Source organism: Neohortaea acidophila (genome assembly GCF_010093505.1).
Source record: "Neohortaea acidophila strain CBS 113389 unplaced genomic scaffold BDY17scaffold_1, whole genome shotgun sequence".
NCBI classification, from domain to species: domain Eukaryota; kingdom Fungi; phylum Ascomycota; class Dothideomycetes; order Mycosphaerellales; family Teratosphaeriaceae; genus Neohortaea; species Neohortaea acidophila.
The window spans coordinates 342,278-361,300 of record NW_022985510.1 but is presented as its reverse complement, the minus strand read 5'-3'; the positions used below and the strand labels follow the sequence as shown (position 1 = coordinate 361,300).

Below are 19,023 nucleotides of genomic sequence, written 5' to 3'. Positions count from 1 at the left end.
TAATTTGTAATGTTCATTCGGGAGGGTTTTCCTTCCTTGCTCGTTCAAAGATATCAAGTTCATCACACTCATATCGTCACATACGTTCAGTCACAAAAGACAGAAGTCTAAGTAGACTCCTGCAACCCCACCCCCTCCGCCTTCCTCCCCTCCACAAACTCAACTGGCGCTGTGTAGCGTTTGCGCCCGTACACCCAGTAGTAGACGACTGAGAGGATCATGACGAGCACCCACACCAGCGGCGCCCAGTTCGCCGAGCCGAGGTTGACGGGCAGGTAGGAGGGGAAGCAGCAGAAGACGATGAGGAAGCCGGAGTAGAGGAAGGCGAAGCCGTTGATCCAGATGCCGGCGCGCCCGAGGCTCCAGCGCGCGGGCGGGAGGGGCTCGCCGTTGAAGCGTTTGAGGAAGACGCAGCCGATGGAGAGCATGTAGCTGGGTGGGGGTTTTTAGCTGGATGTGTTGAGAGGAGTAGAGTGGAGTAGGGACTTACGTGCTGAGGAGACCGAGTAATGATAGGGAGACGATGATGTTGAATGCGAGGGTGGAGCCGAGCTGGACGAGGCACAAAATGCCGACGAAGAGCGTTACGGCGTAGACGGAGTTGAAGGGGATGTTCCACTTGCGGTTCCTAAGCCATATCGTTAGCATGAACGTAGTGGCATACCAAGGGGGGTGATATCACACATCTTGCCGATCGTCCCGGAAAAGGGAAGCCCCTTGTCTCGAGCAAACGCCCAAGCCTCTCGTGCACAAGTTGCGAGGGCTGTGACGTTGCCAATGAAGATCAGGAGCATGAGCAGGATGTTCAGGACGAGAGATAGGGGCTTGGAGCCGGAGTTGTCAAAGAGGATGAGATACGGAACGCCAGATTTGATCTGTCGGATTCTGTCAGCACTGAATCTGGTCATGCATATGAAGAGGCGCGAACTCACGACTGGATCCAAGGGACCGATGCAGAACCTGGCAGGGCAATAAATTAGTAATGTGCCTGCGGAATCAATTCTCAAGCAGAATACTTACAACATCGTGATGAGCATGATGATGCCGAGGAAGACGTTACCCACGTAGCTCCACCACCTGAGGATGCGAGATTAGCATGTCAAATCGCGAGGTCGATGGTGATCAGACTCACATGGTCCTAGGGACGATTAGCCCGGCATTGCCGACCTCCTCTGAGATGTGCACCACAGAATCCGAGCCGAGATTACACTAGATCGCACGGCATAAGAGGGAGGCACAAAAAGCGTTTGAGTGAAGCAGACGTACGTAGATGACAAACACCTGGCAAGTCAGAAACGCCACCCCCATATTGTTATACCCGCTGTTATCAGTAAAGGTCAAGAACACCTCGTGCGCCGAGTTCTTCGGACACAAGATCCAAAGCGGGATGATGACGACGAAGAACACAGCGACGTGCATGACGAGGCTGACCGTCTCAATCTGCGGGAGGACGTGGGCGCCCCAAGTGTTGAAGAGGATGGTGATGACGTTGAAGGCCAGCATGATGAGCGTCAACTGCCACCGGGTGAAGGCGAAGCCCGGCATGTACACGTTGATCGTGGCCTCGACTTGCGTGCCGACGACGTAGACGCTGCTGGCTACGCTTGCTAGCCAGCCGAGGGTCGACATCCAGCCGGAGGCGTAGCTGAGGATTCGCTGGTACTTGGGCGGGGCGAACTCTGGGATCTGGTGAGTACACCACTTCGAGCAATGCAGGCAGCGTACATGATAACTCACCGCTCACCCAATGGTATTGACCGCCACTGGTTGGCGCCATTGACTCCATCTCCGCCAGACTGGCCACAATAGTCCCATAGCAGATAACCGTCACAATAAAGCACCAGAACAGCCCAGCATACCCACCGTTAGAGAAGCCAATGGACAGCGAGACAAGCACATACTCCCACGTGGCCATGTACAGCGAGACGAAGCCGAGGGCGGAGATGAGGTGGAAGTTGCGCTTGAACTCCTGCGCCTTGCCCAGGCGCTGCATGTCGCGGCGGTCGTGCGACGAGTCGCCCCATTGGTCGTCAAAGGCATCCGCGTCGATTTCCTGCTGCAGCTGGATGGGGCTGTCGTCGCCGCGCCGGATGTCGGAGATGTCTTTGACATATTGATCGGACTCGTGCTTGTCTGGGACACCCATTGTGAAGCTGGGGCTGGAACGGTGAGGGGCAATGGAAGGGGAACGGCGCGTCTAGGAGAGGAGGGAGGGGAGATGGATATGGAAGATAGAAAGGCGACAGCGCTAGAAGCAGGAGGAGAAAGGCATTGGACCAACTGCAGTACGTCGGCCGGCAGGGCCTGCCCTTATCGGCCAGACTGACACTAATGTATGCGATAGCACGAGATACCAAGGTCTCATATCGGCGTGGCGATCTGGGCGGGGTGGAGGATGCCCTGCATTGGGCCGTCGTCAATTAGGCACCGGGGAAAAGTGGGGAAGGCCAAGGTTTCAACCAGGCTTGAGGGCCGAGACCGCCAACCAGGCATCGCATGGAGACCACGATGATAGAAACCTGGAAGAGCCAAAGTAGGTGTCACGCGGTCCATAGGACGCGGTTGCTCCGTATCGTCAAAGAAGAAAGTCGAACTTGTCGACAGGCATTCACTCATAACATCCCCCGATCGTCCGTCAATATTACATACTCATTCCTCGCCGGGTGGGCGGACACGAACCAGTTACCTCTCCTTGCCCTCCACCTCAGCGGGCACCGAGGATCCGTCTGTGTTCGTCCTCAATCGCTTCGAATGATGTGCAACACCGTTCGCGCCCGAAGTGGTGTGTGCGTGACCATTGGAACCTGTGATGTCGCGAATCTCCCTCAACACCTTCTCATGCTCGGTGAACGGGTCGTACATTCTCTCGCGAATGTACTCCTCCAGCTCCGCATCGCCAATATTGCGCAGAGCGAGCTCACGGTCCACGCCGTCCTTCTGTGCCTGGCGGATGACTCCCCGCGTGACAACGACGCTGACGTCGCGGATGCGGCGCACATCGGGATACATCCAGTTCTTCTCGCGTTCCTCGCTCGTCAAGCTGTCGGCAAGAGCCTCGCCGCTTGCGTAGATCATGTTTTGTGTGACGTTGACTGCTTTGGAGAGAATTGCGCCGAGTCCGATGCCGGGGAAGACATACATGTTGTTGCCTTGGCCCGGAACGAGGTCTTCGCCGTTCCATTGGAGTGTCGGGAAGGGCGAGCCGGAAGCAAACAGACACCTGCCTTTGGTGTGTTTGACGGCATCCTCGAATGTGCATTCGCTCTTGGAGCTGGGGTTGGACAACGGGAAGATGACAGGTCGCTCGTGCATCGCCGCCATCTTCTGCAGGATGGATGGTGTGAATGCTCCTCCGATGGTGCTCAACCCCATCAGGATCGTGGGCTTGACATAGTCGACAACGTCTTCCAGGCTCTTGATCTGCTTGCCATTGTTGTCGTCCCGTGCGAAATAGACCTTGTGATCGGCGAGTTTCCCCGGGCGATCGAGCGTGACCAGACCTTGGGAGTCCACAAGCCAGAAGCGCTTCCGAGCCTCCTCTTCCGTCAGTCCTTCTTTCATGAAGAATTCGGTCAATTGCTTTGCCACTCCGACTCCAGCGGAGCCAGCACCTAGAAAGACGGCGCGCTGCTCTTTTGCTGCAATGCCTGATTGTTTCACAGCACTGATGAAGCCGCCCAAGATCACTGCTCCTGTGCCTTGGATGTCGTCGTTGAACATGGTGTAAGTGCTTTGGTAGCGATCGAGGGCAGGGAAAGGATTCTTGAAGTCCTCGTATTGGATGACGATACTGCGGTTTCGTCAGCTTCCTCTTCCGCGACACTAGTTGATTTTCCCGTTGTGAACTCACCCAGGCCATCGCTCAGTGAGTGCGGCCATCATCTCGTCCAGAAACTCTTCCTCCTCCTTGGGAGTAACTTTGTCTCGCCTGCTGCCCAAATACAGAGGGTCATTTCTGAACTCCTCATTGCTGGTGCCCAGGTCCAGACATAAGGGAAGGGTCTTCAACGGGTGGATGCCAGCGCAAGCGGTGTACAGCGAGAGCTTTCCGACGGGAATGCCCATCCCATTGATGCCCAAATCACCCAGGCCGAGAATTCGGCTGCCGTCTGTGACGACCGTGATCTCAACATCATGCGGCCAGTTTTGGATGATTTGATGTAAGTGACCGCGATCTTCGAAGGAGAGGTAGAGACCTGGTACTCGGTCAGCAGAGGAAGGCAGCCAAATAGCACATCCCGATCTCACCTTCCGGCTGAATATAGAGCTCGGACCATCTCTGGCAGGCTTCACCGACGGTCGGAGTGTAGATGAGAGGGGTGAGCTCCTGATGAACATGAACATATCGAGTTAGCATGCTGTACTCCGCAGGGCAGTTTGGGTTGCAGCTTTCGCGCACCTTCACATTGTGCGCCAACAAGCGGTAGAAGAGATTGACGTTCGTGTTTCTCAGAACAGAGAGGTATTGGTATTGGTCGATCGGGGTCTTGCGAGCGTTGAGTTGAGCAAGACCTGATTTAAAGTCAGCGGACAGCCGTTACATTGTATGAGGTTGTATGCCCTTACAGCGCTCCTCCTGCTTCTCAAACGTGTCGATGCCGGGAGGCATCAAGCCGTATGTCTTCAGATATTTTCGCTCTTCGATGGTGTTGGCGGTGTCATAGTCGGAGCTGCGTATTGTGAGTGGTCAGCGATCGATCCAATCGCAGTTCATGTGAAATCATGAGGTTGGAGGGGCGGAAGCGGGTGCGACCTACTGCGAGTGACGGTGGGCAGGCGTGTTCTTGATATTGGCGGCGGGCGCGGTGTGATCGCCAGCCACGAATGCAGTCGTCAGAGTGCTTCTCGCCATGTTTGTGATTGGACGGGTGGTGAGTCGAGGACCTGCCGATCTGGCCGCGAGTCTGGTTCGTAAGGTGGTGTTGGTGGGGGGGTTAAAGATGCTGTACAGTAGACTCGCCCGCGGTTTCAATGGCATTGAGCGGGAAGGAAGGAGTGAGGGGAGATTGTGAGGAAGAAGGAGCGAAGGAGAGGGAAGGAAAGCATAAAGACGTCAAGTACCGTGGACGGGTGGAAGTATCGGAGAGCGGAAGGAGACAAGATGGGAGTCATCATCACGATGATCGTGTCGTGCGCTTGCCTTATTACGAGCTTCCGTAACCCACCGAATCATGAGGAAGGAGCGGGCGAGCCAGCAAAACCAGGAAGGAGCAAACACACGCTCGACGCTCTGGACCCTGCATCTCACTCGCGAGCAAACAGGTGCCAGCCGCGCGGTCGTGCGGGCGTTGAAGCAACTTATCGTGCACGTAGCGGGGCAATGGATGCGTCGCGGTGTGACACGAGAATCAACAACTATTTTCCCGGGAGTCGAGAGGCGCTCCGGTTCTTCCCCAGCGCCAGCTGCAGCGCTAGCGCTGCATTGAGGCTAGGACGGGAAGGAACAGGCGTGCTGGGAGCGTCGGGTGGGAGTCAACGGAAGAAGTCGTTGTCTTCAACCTCTACCGGGAGCAAGGGAAGGGAATCTACCGGAATGAATTGCCTGATCCAATTCTGGCATCTATTTTCAGCCATTGACCTCTAATGCAGCTTTCTGGGATTTGAGAGAGATTGTCATGCCTCGGCCTTGAAAGTAGCCAGCTTGCTGCCTCAGGCTGACAGCCGCACGGGCTGGGGCTTTGGCTTTGAGCGCGTCACTGCTGCGTACATCGACGTAACTCCACCCTCCTCAAGCTTGATTCTAGGCTGCAAGCACTCATTCACACTCATGTCCTACGACCACATCCCTGTTCGTTCGTTTCTCTTCTTCTCTTTGAGACCTAGAGGCCAGGCGCCTCCCTACTTACACTGCGTCCCTCTCGATTTCCAATTTGAGACCCACCAGATCGCTGAAACACTGACAGACACGCCTCCAACTCCTTCCCCCTCCCATGCTCCACGATATTGAAAGTCGCCATCACCTCTCCCCCGCAATAAACAGACACCCAATTACCCACCGCCCTTATCAAAATCATGTCCTTCCTCTCATCCTGCTTCTCCCGCCGCCGCAAGCTCGACGATGATCGCGAGCCCCTCCTCCCCCAGTATGCCGATGACACGGAGCTACAACGGAAGCTCCATCAGAAGCTGCACACGTACCAACAAATAAGAGCAATGGGGAAAGGCTTCATGCCCAGTACCGAGCAAGTCATCATCAACCTGCGCACCTTGTTATCCAGCGACGTCCTCGATCAAGACAACCCCGAGCTCTCCGAGAGCGGAAGGCTGCTGGTTCGCTACACTAGACAATGGATACAGAACTTCACCGACTTGCTGCGCAACAAGAACGATCGCGATCAGATCCAAGATCTCATCTGGTTCCTCAGCAAGAGCCGCATCAGCGTGGACACTTCCAATGTCGCCGCACGCGCAAAGGCGAGCAAGGGCAAGGCCGACGTTTGGGCTGCATACCAAAGCATCAAGACTGTGGGGAGCTTGATGGTGATGAACGAAGACTTCCGAACTTTCCTCGCCGATCTAAATGTCGTGGGCAGAGAGGTGTTCAGAGACTCGGCGTTCAAGTTGTCAGAAGTTGCAAATGAGACGGGCAAACAGCTAGACCCATCCGAGAAGGACAAGCAGCTCGTTGCGCAGCCTGGCCAAGACAAGGCCATTGGCGTCCCCTCCGGCCAGGAGCTTGGAGAGGAGGTGCAAGACGTCGCCAAGGTCGTTGCAGATGGATCCGCACAGGTCGCCATAGCCGCGAAAGAGAGTGCCGAGGACAAGCTGTCCGGCGACGAAGGCCAGACGCTATTGAATCGCCTGAAGCAGACCATCTTGAGTCTGAGACAGCGCCCTGACTACTCGAAATCCGTCTCCACATTATCCTTGTTGATTCAACGGTACGCAAAGGTCTACTCTCGGGTGGCGGAAGAGACGATCGACGCTGCTGCAGAAAACACGCACCAGAATGCCGCTCTAGACCGAGCGATGCATAATGCATGGCTCTTCCTGACCAGCTTTGGCGACGAAGAGGACTGGAAGAAGTGTGAGGAGTTGTGGGCCAAGGTGATGGAACACAAAGACAGCGACCCCGAGTTTGAGCAGATCATGGTCGATGTGGGCAACTCCGTGCAGAAGATGCTCACCGATCCGGACTTCCTCGACAATGCGCCGGCCAAGATTGACGAACTGCGACAGAAGAGTAAAGAAATGGGCACCGGCACCAGTCTGCATGCCGATGTGGAGGCTCTGCTTCGACAAGTGGACCTTACTTTCCGGGGCGTGGTGCAAGATGAAGACATTCACAAGCTCCTGCAGTCCACCATGAAATTGTTCCAAATCCTCTCGCCCGTGAAGCAGACGACGAACCCGGAATTGATTCAAGATGCCGTTCACACGTTTGTGCCGCTGCTCATCAACGCGATTCAATACCTGCCCATCCCACGCCTGGAAGTCTCGACGCCGGCAATCGACTTGCTTCTCGAGAACCTCATAATCGAGCCGGGCACCACCGTCCGCCACACCTCCTTCTTACCATACCGACTGAAGGTCGAGACGTACAACGACGTCGACATCTACCGCACCCACACCCTCCGCACCGCAACAACAAGCAAGCATCTCGTGACCATCAAGCTCGACGGTCTGAGCCTGCGAGCGGAGGAAGTAGGCTTCTGGCTGCGCCTGCACAGCGGCATCGCACGCTTCGGAGACGAAGGCATCGCCAGCTTCGCCCTCGACGAGCGCGGCATCGACATCCACGTCGACGTGGAAATCGCGCAGGAGCGACTCGAGCAAATCCTCACGCTCAAAGCGGTGCGCGTGCACATCCACAAGCTCAACTTCACCCTGCGCCAGAGCAAGTTCTCCTGGCTCGGCTTCCTGCTCAAACCCCTGCTGCGCCCGATTCTGCGCAAAACGCTGGAGTCGCAGCTCGCCACCGCCATTGCCGACTTCTTCCACGCCGCGAATCGCGAGATCTTGTACGCGCGCGAGCGCCTGCGCGCCACGCGCATCTCCGAGCCGCAGGATATGCTTACGTTCTTCAAGGCTGTGGCGGCGAGATTGACGCCACCCGAGGACCCGGATGTGTACACGCGGGTGGGAATTGCGCAGCCTGGGAAAGGTGTGTTCAAGGGCGTGTATGCGCCGGGCAGTATTGTCAAGGTGTGGAATGAAGAAGGAGCGCGGGCTGGGGAGAGGGTGGAGGAGTTTGATGCGGGTGGGTGGAGGAATGAGGTTTTTGATACGCATGTCACGGTTTTGACGTAAGGTGCAGTTCGCAGATCGAAGGGAGGGAGGGACACTGTACTCATGGGAGCAGGCAGGGGAATTAATTATCGGCGCTGGTCGAGGAAAAGCGTTCATCAGAGTTTGGGTGGATGGATGAGAAGGCAATTCAGGCATAATCTCGCGCTGCCCCAGAAGTCGAAAGGCCAGGCTCGTTTCTTCAATGTTTTCCTCGCCTGACTAAAGCATCCTTACTAGGGGCTATAATCTACCAATGTCTTGCATGAAGAGTTCACGGGGCATTTCTCGACGCGACTTCCGTACGGCGAGGTTGCATCGCGAAGCCCACACGGATGCGACAGCTTTTTCCGCGCTCGGAAGTCGATCCGTCTCTTTCGACACTCCACGTCACTTTTTGGACACACCACACCCTACCGATCCGCTCCGTGAGCGGTCTTGGAGCAAGCCATGGGAAGGGCGTGATTGGTTCCTCTGGGTCTTTTCATTTGTGCGATCCACGACGATACAACTAGGATCATCCAAGGCCGCCGAGAGTTACCGCCAACTGCCCTTCTGAGCAGCCATGGAATCAATAGACAGCCTGAGCAAACGCTGGCTCGAACTAGACAAGAACGAAACCACAAGAAAAGAAATCGCGGATCTCATCGCTGCAAAAGATGTCGCCGCTCTCGAAGGCCGACTCCGCCATCGTATTGCCTTTGGAACAGCGGGCCTCCGCTCGTCGATGAAAGCCGGTTTCGCTCATATGAACGATGTTACTGTCCTTCTGGCTTCCCAAGGACTTGCGCAGTACATACTTAACCAGCACGCCGCGCTCGCGAATCGATCATCAGAGGCTCCAAAAGTGGTGATAGGGTACGATGCTCGGTACAACTCGGAGAGGTTTGCGCGCCTTGCTGCAGCGGCGTTCCTTGCGAAGGGCTTCGAGGTGCTATGGTTTGGAGAACTGGTTCACACGCCTATGGTCCCGTTTAGTGTCAGTCATTACAGAGCGGCTGCTGGTGTTATGGTGACGGCCAGTCACAACCCGAAGAACGACAATGGATACAAAGTCTACTGGTCGAACGGGTGCCAGATTATCCCGCCTCATGATATTGGGATTGCGAAGGAGATTGATGCCGAACAGTCGATCATTACATGGGATGCGACGTTGGTGGACTCGGATCCTCGTGTACATCGGATTGTACGCGAGGCGAGTCAGGCTTACTTTTCATGCATACGGCGTCTTGTATCAGAGTTGCCAGCGGTTGATGGAAGTCTGGTATACACCTACACACCGATGCATGGCGTAGGTCTGCCCTTTATGAAACAGGCAGCACACATCGTGTCACAAGAGGACGGCCTGCAGATTGTTGATGCACAAGCCGACTCAGATCCGGAGTTCCGCACTGTGCCATTCCCTAACCCCGAGGAGAAAGGCGCGCTGGACATGGCGAAGGCAAAGGCTGATCAGGCCGGCTGCTCACTTATTCTTGCCAACGATCCAGATGCGGATCGCTTCGCAGCTGCGGAGCGATTGACGAGCGGAGAGTGGCACCAATTCACGGGGAACCAGATGGGTGTCCTTCTCGCTTCATACGTATTGGAAAGTCATACGGGAGACCGGACACAGCTGGCGATGCTGGCATCGACCGTCTCCTCTCGAATGCTGGCCACCATCGCAAAGAAAGAAGGCTTCCATTTTGTCGAAACATTGACGGGCTTCAAATGGCTAGGCAATGTGGCTCAGAATCTCCGTGAGCAAGGCCTCTCTCCGGTGTTCGCGTACGAAGAAGCAATCGGCTACATGTTCCCAACAGTCGTCTGGGACAAAGACGGCATCGCAGCCGCAGCCATGTTCCTAAAAGCCTGCGCGCACTGGAAACAGCAAGGCCGCACGCCCTGGCAGCGACTGCAAGCACTGTACGAAAAGTACGGATACTTTGAAGACGCCAACACCTATCTCATCTCGCCCTCTCCGACCGTGACAAACAAGGCATTCAACGACATTCGCATGCTCCATCGCGGCGCCCGACCTGAGCGCATCGGCGAGCACAAGATCTTGCGTTGGCGCGACCTCACTATTGGCTACGACAGTAGTACGCCGGACAACCAGCCCAACTTGCCCATCGACGCCAGCGCGCAGATGATCACGTGCGAGCTCGAGAATGTCGTTTTCACCGTCAGGGGCTCGGGCACGGAGCCGAAGATTAAGATATATATCGAAGCGAGCCTTGCGAGTTCTGTTGCAGCGAAGGCGTTGGCGGCGGAGGTGTTGGGGGATTTGTTGCGGGAGTGGTTCAGGCCGGAATATGGTCTGCGGTTGGCTGGGACTTGATCTCGATTTGCGAGACGTCTGATCCTAGTCGTTGAGTCTGCGGTAGAAGTCATAGACGAAAGCGGCCGCGGTTGCGCGTACGCCACACGTAGATCCTCCGAGTCATCCGACGATCGGAACCTTATCGTCCTTCAGGCAGCAATACGGCCAGGCTTCAACTTTCAATCGTCAATTAAAGATCATTCCGCAGTCCTCATCTCCACGAGACATTGACTCGACATCAACGCGACCGTAGATGGAAGCCCTCTGAACCAAACGCTTGGAAATCGACGCGCAAACATGCTCCTCCACTCGCTCCTCATCCTCAGCGCCTTGCTCCTCATCACCTCAGCAGCCGTCCTAGCCATCGAACTAACCTGGCCATCATCAATCGCAGTCCTCGCAACCTCCTTCGGAGCAGACCGCTGCAGGAAAGCGCAAGAAGGCGAAGAGCGATGTCACCTCAACAACGTGGTAAGTCGCTCTGACGTTCGCCCTCCAGCGCATCACTGTAGAGCACAAAGCCTGACGAACGCAAACAGCAAGAATGCAAAAAGGAATCCGGAGGGAGCCATTACATCTGGCGGCCGAAGACGAGATGCGATGAGTGCTTGTTGTGTACTTGTTTGACTATTCATGAGTGCGAGTGTAAGGAGGGTTCGCCCGGGACGGGGGGAAGGGGGCCTCAGGAAGTTCTGGGTTGAGGTCGCGGGGTACTGCGTGATATGATTTATAGGGATGGAATGGGTTTGCGATACGAATGATGTATACGAGACTACCATAACACCGCCATAATGTCTGGGGCGCATTTTATATTCGATCGTAGCTGGTCTGGAGGTCATCTCATCGAGCAGATCTGTGGCTGACACCCCGCATTATGGAGGTTTGGGGTCTTGTAGACACGCGAGCAATTCCACCAACTCTCACCGGTCCACCTCAGCATCGAACATGAATATCGATCTCTCGTGAGCCTCCTTGAAGCTCGCAGTGACCAGGAAATGGGGCCACATCGAGGAGACGCATCCAGAAGAAGATGGCGACGCTTCTGCGAGTGACGATGCCCTCGAAGATCAGACATCCTGCCAATGTTGTCGTCAAGATCGAAAGAGAACCCACGCCTCTGCCCAAGAACTGGCCCACAGACGTGCAGTTTATCAATGACCAGACCTACTCTGCCGCCGTGACACCGGATCTCAGGGACGCCTTGAGCAGGATTGCGAACCTCAATAACTCCCTCTCCAAAATCCCCGCAGCCATATTAAGACCATCGCATCCCATCATCGCGATCCAGACCATCGCACCACAAACTCACCCAGCACACGGCGAATGCGGCCTCTTTGCCGCCCAACATCTACCCCCCGACTCCTTCATCTGCCTCTACCTCGGCCTCGTCCACACCAACGACGCCTCCGACTCCGACCCCGCCTCCAACTACGACCTCTCCTACGACCGCGATCTAGCCCTCAGCATCGACTCCGCCAAAAGCGGCAACGAATCGCGTTTCGCCAACGACTACAGGGGCATTGCGGCGAGGCCGAATGCGGAGTTTCGGGATTGCTTGGTGCAAGTTGCGTCGGAGAGGCGGGCGGGAGGAGTCAAGTGGGAGCGGAGAGTGGGGATTTTCGTGCTGTCGGCGGGCAAGGCTGGGAAGAGGAAGGCGGGCATTGGGCAGGGGGAGGAGATTCTGGTGAGCTATGGGAAGGGGTTTTGGGATAGTCGACATGCTGCTGCGATGGTGAAGTTGGAGGGAGAGTTGAAGGGGCAGACGTTGGAGTAGAGGTCTGTGAGACTAGCACGTTTGAGAGCGGACATTCCGCGTGCCGATTTTTGCATATAGCATCTTGTTCAGCGGTATTTACACCATTCAGGCTTCGTGTGAAGGCGACAGAAGAATGTAAAAAGGAGTTGTCGAAAGATGAGAAGCAGGCCGGGCTCATGGATGTTGATCTAAAAGAGGCTAGCGCAGACTGACTTTCGCACGGATCTCCATTGGCTGAACCGCACTCCATCCGTCACTATTGCCCTCGCTCCCTCCTTCACGCCACTCCCTCCTCTCACCACTCTCCTCCAACCCTCATCACAGCGCCAATGTCATCCTCAAGGACATTGTCAGCGCTCGCGCGCTCGCGGGCCACGAGTCGCCTCCTTACGACCCCGACCTTCGCCGCCCGCACACCCTTCGCCGCCACTTTCTCCACCTCCACTCGACGGCCAGCAACATCATCCGGCCCGCCACCAGCAGGCTACAGATTACCGCCGCAGCCCAAATGGAACCAGAAGAAGGAGAGCGTGTGGGATCAGGCGGCCAACTACTTCCTCCTCACCGAGATGGCGAGAGGCATGTGGGTGCTGCTTGAGCAGTTCTTCCGACCTCCGTACGTCCCACAATCCCACCTCAAACCCCACCACACATGACCCCCAAACACCCCCCAATCCACCCCAACTAACACCCCCTCCCAACACCAGCTACACAATCTACTACCCCTTCGAAAAGGGCCCCATCTCCCCGCGCTTCCGCGGCGAGCACGCCCTCCGCCGCTACCCCACGGGCGAAGAGCGGTGCATCGCGTGCAAACTCTGCGAAGCCATCTGCCCCGCGCAAGCCATCACGATCGAGGCCGAGGAGCGCGCGGACGGCTCGCGGCGCACCACGCGCTACGACATCGACATGACCAAGTGCATCTACTGCGGCTTCTGCCAGGAGAGCTGCCCCGTCGACGCCATTGTCGAGGGCCCGAATGCCGAGTATGCGACCGAGACGCGCGAGGAGCTGCTGTATAATAAGGAGAAGTTGTTGGCGAATGGGGATAAGTGGGAGCCGGAGTTGGCGGCTGTTGCGAGGGCGGATGCGCCGTATAGATAAATGGAGTGTGGCGAGGGCCGGGAGGCTAAAGGCGGAGGCGTGTTTCATTGTCGTTGTGTCATGAGCCAGGGGGTGACGTGTATATAGGAGCATTTGAAGTGGAAGCGCGGCTGAGCAGTACTCTCCCTACGATCAAGTACGTCCGTGACTAGCCCAACTGCCTGCAATACACGATCATTTCATACTTTTAATCTGCCCTCAAACCCCGGCCGTCTGCCCTTCCCGGGCTTCTTCTTCGCACCCCCCTTCTTACTCTTCCCCTTCTCATCCCTCCTCTTCGCCAGATTCGCCTCTCTCTTCTTCTGCCGCACCTCCTTGCCCTTGACGACAGCCTGCTCCCTCTCCTTCCACTCCCGCTCCGACTTGGACTTCTGCTTCTCCTTCCGCTTCAACGCCTTCTTCAACAAGCTCGTATCATCCCTGACACGCTCGCCATGCGCCCTCTTACTAGCATTGAACCACATGTCCTTCTCCGCAATATTCGCCCGCTTCTCCTCATCGAAGCCCGCGATTTTGGCCTCGCGGTTCTGGGCCGCCTGCAGCGCCGTCCGCGGATCTTGCGGACCCTTTTTCTTCCTCGCGTCGCGGAGCTCCGTCATGTCCGCATTCGCGGCCGAGCCATCCTCGAACGCGAGTCGCGAGAAGGAGAAATTGTTCTCGCGCGGTTGCGGGCTGAAAATGTCGCCTACGCGACTTAGCGGACTCCCGCTGCCTCGGAGCTGCTCCTCGCGTCTTCGCTGCTCGTCTTCTTTGGCTTTCTGGCGCTGTGCTTTTTTGTTTGCTTTGCGCTGTTCTTCCTTCTTGCGCCTTTGGTCTAGCAGCTCTTGTCGGCTTTTGGCGGGTTTGCCGTCTGGGCCATCGGCTTTGCGGGCGGCGCGGAGAGCCTCGATGCGTGCGCGGAGTCGAGCCTGGAGCTCTTCGTCGTTGATTTGAGGGAGCTGAATTTTGGGTGAGGATGTGCCGGAAGGTAGGTCTTTTGTTCTCGCCGAGTTGGCTACGCTGGTATCGATCTTGGGCTGTGGTGGAGCAGCAGCTACTGTTTTCTTTTCGTTGTTTGCGCCATCTGCCGTTGACGGTGCGTCAATCGATGAGGAGGAGGAAGCGGTTGAGTGGTTCGTGGCGACGTCAAAGGCGGGACTCTCGAGAACGGGTGTGGTGGGTGCGGAAGAATGTACCGAGTCAGCGTCGTCCTCCTCTTTGCCAGCATCAAGATCAGCGAGGCCAGAAGCATCAAAGCCTTCGAGATCATCGGGGTTGTCAGTGGGTAGTCCCTCGTCACCGTCTGCATCAACTCCGTCCGGCTCGCCATTCCGCCGAGATTGCACGCTTGCGAGTTGTTGCTCGTCCTTCTTCTCTTTCCTAGATTCGGCCTTTGCCTTCTTCTTCTCAGCCTTCTCCTTCTTTCGCAGTCGCTTCTCCTTCCTCTTCTCAGCCTTTTCTCGGCCCTTCGCATCAGCAGCATCGGTGTCGTCCGACTTTCGCCGTCTCTTGGTGTCTTGACTGCCCGTCTGCTCCGCAACCTCTTCAGCAGCATCCCGGTCTTCCTCCCGCTTCCTCTTCGCCTTGACCTCCGATTCCCGTTCGCGAATCACATCCAGAGCGCTCTTCTGATTGGCGGGATCCAGCTTCGCCTTTCGCGCTGCTCGTTTCTCTTCCTTGGTCTGTTTCTTCCGATTCCACTGTTCACTAGGGTCGCGGCCATCGACAATTTGACTGCCGTAATATTCACGAGCAGGAGTGAGGGCGAGCAGAGACTCAAATGCCTGTGCATGAGATTTAAGGCGGTCCTACAGACGTAACGTTAGTGGGGATTGCATGGATGTGTTGTATTGAAAAGCAATGTACACACCTCCAGCCCTTCAAGAGGATCTCTCTCTTCGGCGACATCCATGTCGGACATCTTGTCGTGTGATCTCGTGGCGCACTCGTGAGATGTTCACCTGATGGCGGTGGAAAAGTTGCAAAAAGCGGATCATTGCCCGCGAAATCTTGGCGGTCCGTTCGGCGGGACCAATGCCCCGAAACTCTAAATATTCTCCTCGACAACGAGATCTTCGTCGTGCGACAACAGACAGGACGTGCATGACGGTGATTTGTTGACAGGCTATCCAGCCTGCATGCTGTGGTGATCGTGCTCAGAGTCTTTTCTCACATGGTCGATCAGAAATACTTGGTCAAGAATACGCTTGTTTGGTGTTGTGGCGGAGCATGGCGACAAGATCAAGCCGCGTCTGCCACAACGTAATCCGGAGCCTCGTCGTGCGTCAACAACGTCCACCTCAGATCCTGGTGCTACATATGCCAGCATTCCCACAGCTCTCATGAAAATCAACAGTCACGTCAGCACACTTCACGAGGATTGAGCGGGCGGCAAGTTGAGTGGCTCCTCACTCTTCTACAATGCGCCTGCCTAGCCCGAAACACACGACCCAGGCTGACATCCTGCCTAACATCAGACAATAATCTCGACGACTACACCGACAGCATCTGTTTGACCAGGCTAGCGAGAACGGATTTCCGCTCAACATGGCTATCGCGATCCCTTCGAGTCCGATCGTAGAGGCGAGCTCGCTTGCGACTGTTCACGAACTTGCAGCCAATCCGCCGTCACTTCCCATACTTCAATACCCGGGAGCGGCGCCGTTGATCCTGTACATTGCCCGGGTGCCTGGAAGTCGAGATGTCTTCCTCACACCTGTGAGGCCGCGCGAGAAGGTCGTCACGGCGTCAGATGTGCAGAGTTCGCTTTACTACGTTCACATCAACTGTGCGGAACCCGATTTGCCAGCGAAACCAGCTACAACAGAAGGCCGAGGTGGCGCACATTCGACATACTTGCCGAAGCAGACGTCTCGACGGGAAAGTGCACCACCCTTGCCACGCCGACCTGTGCCGCCTCCCTCACCACCCGAACTTGGTGAGGACGAACTGCCTCCACTACCGTCCAGACCGGGCATCTTACGGCAAAACACGATTCCGCGCAAGCCCGTCTTACCTGTCAGGACTCGGCTCATGACAAATGGAATCGACTTGCCAACCCTCCCACCTCGACCACTGCCTCCGACGCCAGTCGAAGACAAATCTCCGAGCGTTGCCAGCGAGCCTGCAATTCTCTACCCGCAAGAATCGAGTTCTACGCTTGTATCTGGCACGCTCACTCTCATCCGCCGTAACGCCGGATCGAACGAGCAATGGAACGTGGCGACGATTCATGACCCGCCTGTCCAGGAATTGAGCTCGACTTCTATCCTCATGCCAACAGCTAAGCGCCGCACGAAGAAAGGAGGCGCGCCGATGTATCTAGAAATTGCCACTCCCGGCTATCGTCGCTTCATCCCGCCTGATGGGTTGCGGACTGAGTCTCGAATAAGCTCGTCCACAGTGTCGTCTTCTGAGAGTGACGAAATACTACCAGAGGAAGTATTTCGTCGACGACTATACATGCCCGGCTCCAAGTACGCAGAGCATGGGTACGGCAGAATCTCTCATCATCGCAAGGGATCATCGATCAGCTCCACCGGCTCTACTGGTGACGCCTCGAGCATACCCACATCCCTCCGCACGGATAGACATAGTGTTGACTTCAGCACAATGACCAACAGACCCAGCGCAGACTGGAGGAGCAAAGGCTACACCTTCACCTCACCCTGGGACGGCCAGTGCGAATTCACGACAGGCGCAACAGGACGCACACTAAAATGCCGACATCACCTTCCTCACATGAACACCGGACAACAGCCAGCGGTAATAGACGTCAGCGAGCTGCGTTTCAACCTCCCGACTTCTGCGGCTAAGAGCACAACTTCGCCCATATCACCACGGGCGTCGTACTTTTCCGATCGACAACATCTACTCGATGCACTTCCTGCAGATGGATCGCAGAGTCCTAGCATTGTTTTGGATGAGAATGGCAGGATTGATCTGAGTCTGGGACAGGAGAGGGCGGGTGGTGGACTTGGAGGGAAGCAGGCAAAGCTGGGCAAGTTGATCATCGAGCCCGAGGGCCTGTGTATGCTTGATCTGCTAGTTGCGTCGAATCTGGCTCTTTGGTGGAGGGCTTGGGAGAGGGTGTGAAGAGAAATCAACGACAGCTGTCTCTACGAGTATTCCAGATATATCCAGGACATCATGATAGCGGTACATACAACTACGACACTCGGAATTATGCCCGTTGATCGGCTATACGACATTTGAGATGATGGAGACGCCGAGAATCTAGACCCCGCGCGAAGCCGTCCACCCCGCAGACCTCATCTTGCATTGCTCCAACCTCCACTCTGTTTCGCGGCGCTGTGGCAGAGGTGGGGAGGGGCTCGACCTTTCTTTTCCATTGTGGCCCTGCGGGTCACGTCCGAGTTGAGTTTTCTTATATTCTCTTGCGTTCACTACAAATCTTCCCTTTCGTAACTACTCTATTCCCTTCGCGTCGCCCTCTCTCAATCGCAGCTCATACCCCACGCCCCCCGCCAACATGGCAAGCTCTCCTAAGCCCGAAATCATCACCTTCGACTACCAATACGCCCCGAACGCGCAGCGGGCCCGCAACCTCCTCAACCTCACCGGCCTGAAATACAGCATCTGCGAGCAGCCCTTCGTGCAGCCGCGCCCCATCGTCCAAAACCTCGGCATCACCTACCGCCGCGTGCCCGTCAACGCCATCGGCAAGGATGTCTACCCCGACAACCGCACCTTCCTCGACGCCATCCTGACCATCTTCGCGGACGAGAAGGGCGTCAAGGAGCTGGTGCGCAGCAAGCACGACGAAGGCTACGAGGCGTTTGGGTACCGCATGTTCTGGAACTTGCTGGAGATCCTGCCGGATACTGTGTACAACGAGACGATGGTCAAGGATCGTGCGGATTTGTATAGCATGCTGAGCAAGCACGACTACCGCGAAGTCCGCCCTGCTGCCATCCAGGCTTTCAAGCAATTCCTCGACATCATCGAGCACGACTTTCTCGCCGACGTGGATAGCAACGGGCCCTGGATTGCGGGTGCGAAGCCCGGTGTTGCTGATCTGCAGGCAGCGTGGATCCCCAAGTTCACGCTCGAGACAATCGACTACGCCAACGGCGCATCAGCGGGCAAGGAGGGCGAGGGCATCACGCCAGAGCATTACCCGCGCGTGTTCAAATGGCTCAAGCTCTTCCCCAACCACGTGCCGGAGAATGAAGCGACGAAGGTCTCGGGCGAGGAGGCGTCGGAGCGCATTCTGAAGGCACCGTATGCGGCGAAGGATATTGGGGTTGATGAGACTGGGGATTCGACCGGGTTCAAGAAGGGCGATAAGGTGCAAATTGCTACGACGGATGATACTACTCCCGGCAATATGGCGCAGTATGGCACGCTCGTGGGGCTGAATCGCAAGGAGCAAGTCATTCAGCTGGACAATGGGTTGAGGTTGCACTTCCCGCGGATTGGGTATTCGCTGAAGAAGGCTTAAACATCGGGGATTGAGCCTACGCTGCCCTCATGTTGGTAGGTGTGCAGCATGTAGAAGGGTTTAGAAGACTGTCAAACGTTCCAACGGTACATTTCCGGCTTATAAAAAGTAGCATATAGAGTGAACACCTACCTTATAGACGGTGAGTCGAGCAGCCAAAGCAGCGCAAGAATCCCGGGCATAAGGTGGTCG

At 56.2% G+C, this 19,023-nt stretch overlaps 10 protein-coding genes across 10 annotated transcripts; 7 read left to right on the top strand and 3 right to left on the bottom strand.

Moving 5' to 3' along the window:
• Window positions 1–5: 5 nt before the first annotated feature.
• Window positions 6–2,332, bottom strand: BDY17DRAFT_288402 (amino acid permease-domain-containing protein). Its single transcript, XM_033732186.1, has 8 exons — window positions 1,738–2,332; window positions 1,267–1,679; window positions 1,133–1,209; window positions 1,021–1,077; window positions 933–960; window positions 685–875; window positions 491–628; window positions 6–432 (listed from the first exon to the last, which is right to left on the bottom strand). Exons 1-8 carry the CDS (start codon window positions 2,144–2,146, stop codon window positions 108–110), a joined length of 1,638 nt encoding a protein of 545 aa, XP_033593699.1. The 5' UTR covers window positions 2,147–2,332; the 3' UTR covers window positions 6–107.
• Window positions 2,333–5,299, bottom strand: BDY17DRAFT_288399 (uncharacterized protein). The gene is made up of 6 exons (XM_033732185.1): window positions 4,758–5,299; window positions 4,567–4,670; window positions 4,400–4,512; window positions 4,249–4,327; window positions 3,851–4,196; window positions 2,333–3,790 (listed from the first exon to the last, which is right to left on the bottom strand). Exons 1-6 carry the CDS (start codon window positions 4,976–4,978, stop codon window positions 2,683–2,685), a joined length of 1,971 nt encoding a protein of 656 aa, XP_033593698.1. The 5' UTR covers window positions 4,979–5,299; the 3' UTR covers window positions 2,333–2,682.
• A 713-nt stretch (window positions 5,300–6,012) lies between these two features.
• BDY17DRAFT_244324 (uncharacterized protein) lies at window positions 6,013–8,250 on the top strand (the record flags this gene model as incomplete). The annotated part of the gene is made up of 1 exon (XM_033730519.1): window positions 6,013–8,250. One exon carries the CDS (start codon window positions 6,013–6,015, stop codon window positions 8,248–8,250), a length of 2,238 nt encoding a protein of 745 aa, XP_033593697.1.
• A 541-nt stretch (window positions 8,251–8,791) lies between these two features.
• Window positions 8,792–10,546, top strand: BDY17DRAFT_319690 (uncharacterized protein; the record flags this gene model as incomplete). The annotated part of the gene is made up of 1 exon (XM_033736314.1): window positions 8,792–10,546. One exon carries the CDS (start codon window positions 8,792–8,794, stop codon window positions 10,544–10,546), a length of 1,755 nt encoding a protein of 584 aa, XP_033593696.1.
• Window positions 10,547–10,699: 153 nt separating this feature from the next.
• On the top strand, window positions 10,700–11,426 carry BDY17DRAFT_3905 (uncharacterized protein). Its single transcript, XM_033738335.1, has 2 exons — window positions 10,700–10,999; window positions 11,068–11,426. The coding sequence occupies exons 1-2, from the start codon at window positions 10,826–10,828 to the stop codon at window positions 11,227–11,229; spliced, it is 336 nt and encodes a 111-aa protein (XP_033593695.1). The 5' UTR covers window positions 10,700–10,825; the 3' UTR covers window positions 11,230–11,426.
• Window positions 11,427–11,453: 27 nt separating this feature from the next.
• Window positions 11,454–12,430, top strand: BDY17DRAFT_288394 (uncharacterized protein). The gene has a single exon (XM_033732184.1). It carries the CDS (start codon window positions 11,559–11,561, stop codon window positions 12,300–12,302), a length of 744 nt encoding a protein of 247 aa, XP_033593694.1. The 5' UTR covers window positions 11,454–11,558; the 3' UTR covers window positions 12,303–12,430.
• A 183-nt stretch (window positions 12,431–12,613) lies between these two features.
• BDY17DRAFT_319688 (uncharacterized protein) lies at window positions 12,614–13,388 on the top strand (the record flags this gene model as incomplete). The annotated part of the gene is made up of 2 exons (XM_033736313.1): window positions 12,614–12,900; window positions 12,992–13,388. The coding sequence occupies 2 exons, from the start codon at window positions 12,614–12,616 to the stop codon at window positions 13,386–13,388; spliced, it is 684 nt and encodes a 227-aa protein (XP_033593693.1).
• Window positions 13,389–13,564: 176 nt separating this feature from the next.
• BDY17DRAFT_288392 (surfeit locus protein 6-domain-containing protein) lies at window positions 13,565–15,371 on the bottom strand (the record flags this gene model as incomplete). The annotated part of the gene is made up of 2 exons (XM_033732183.1): window positions 15,238–15,371; window positions 13,565–15,175 (listed from the first exon to the last, which is right to left on the bottom strand). Exons 1-2 carry the CDS (start codon window positions 15,286–15,288, stop codon window positions 13,568–13,570), a joined length of 1,659 nt encoding a protein of 552 aa, XP_033593692.1. The 5' UTR covers window positions 15,289–15,371.
• A 264-nt stretch (window positions 15,372–15,635) lies between these two features.
• Window positions 15,636–17,628, top strand: BDY17DRAFT_3796 (uncharacterized protein). Its single transcript, XM_033738325.1, has 2 exons — window positions 15,636–15,727; window positions 15,845–17,628. Exon 2 carries the CDS (start codon window positions 15,915–15,917, stop codon window positions 17,460–17,462), a length of 1,548 nt encoding a protein of 515 aa, XP_033593691.1. The 5' UTR covers window positions 15,636–15,727; window positions 15,845–15,914; the 3' UTR covers window positions 17,463–17,628.
• A 231-nt stretch (window positions 17,629–17,859) lies between these two features.
• Window positions 17,860–18,831, top strand: BDY17DRAFT_319685 (uncharacterized protein; the record flags this gene model as incomplete). Its single annotated transcript, XM_033736312.1, has 1 exon — window positions 17,860–18,831. The coding sequence occupies one exon, from the start codon at window positions 17,860–17,862 to the stop codon at window positions 18,829–18,831; it is 972 nt and encodes a 323-aa protein (XP_033593690.1).
• Window positions 18,832–19,023: the final 192 nt, after the last annotated feature.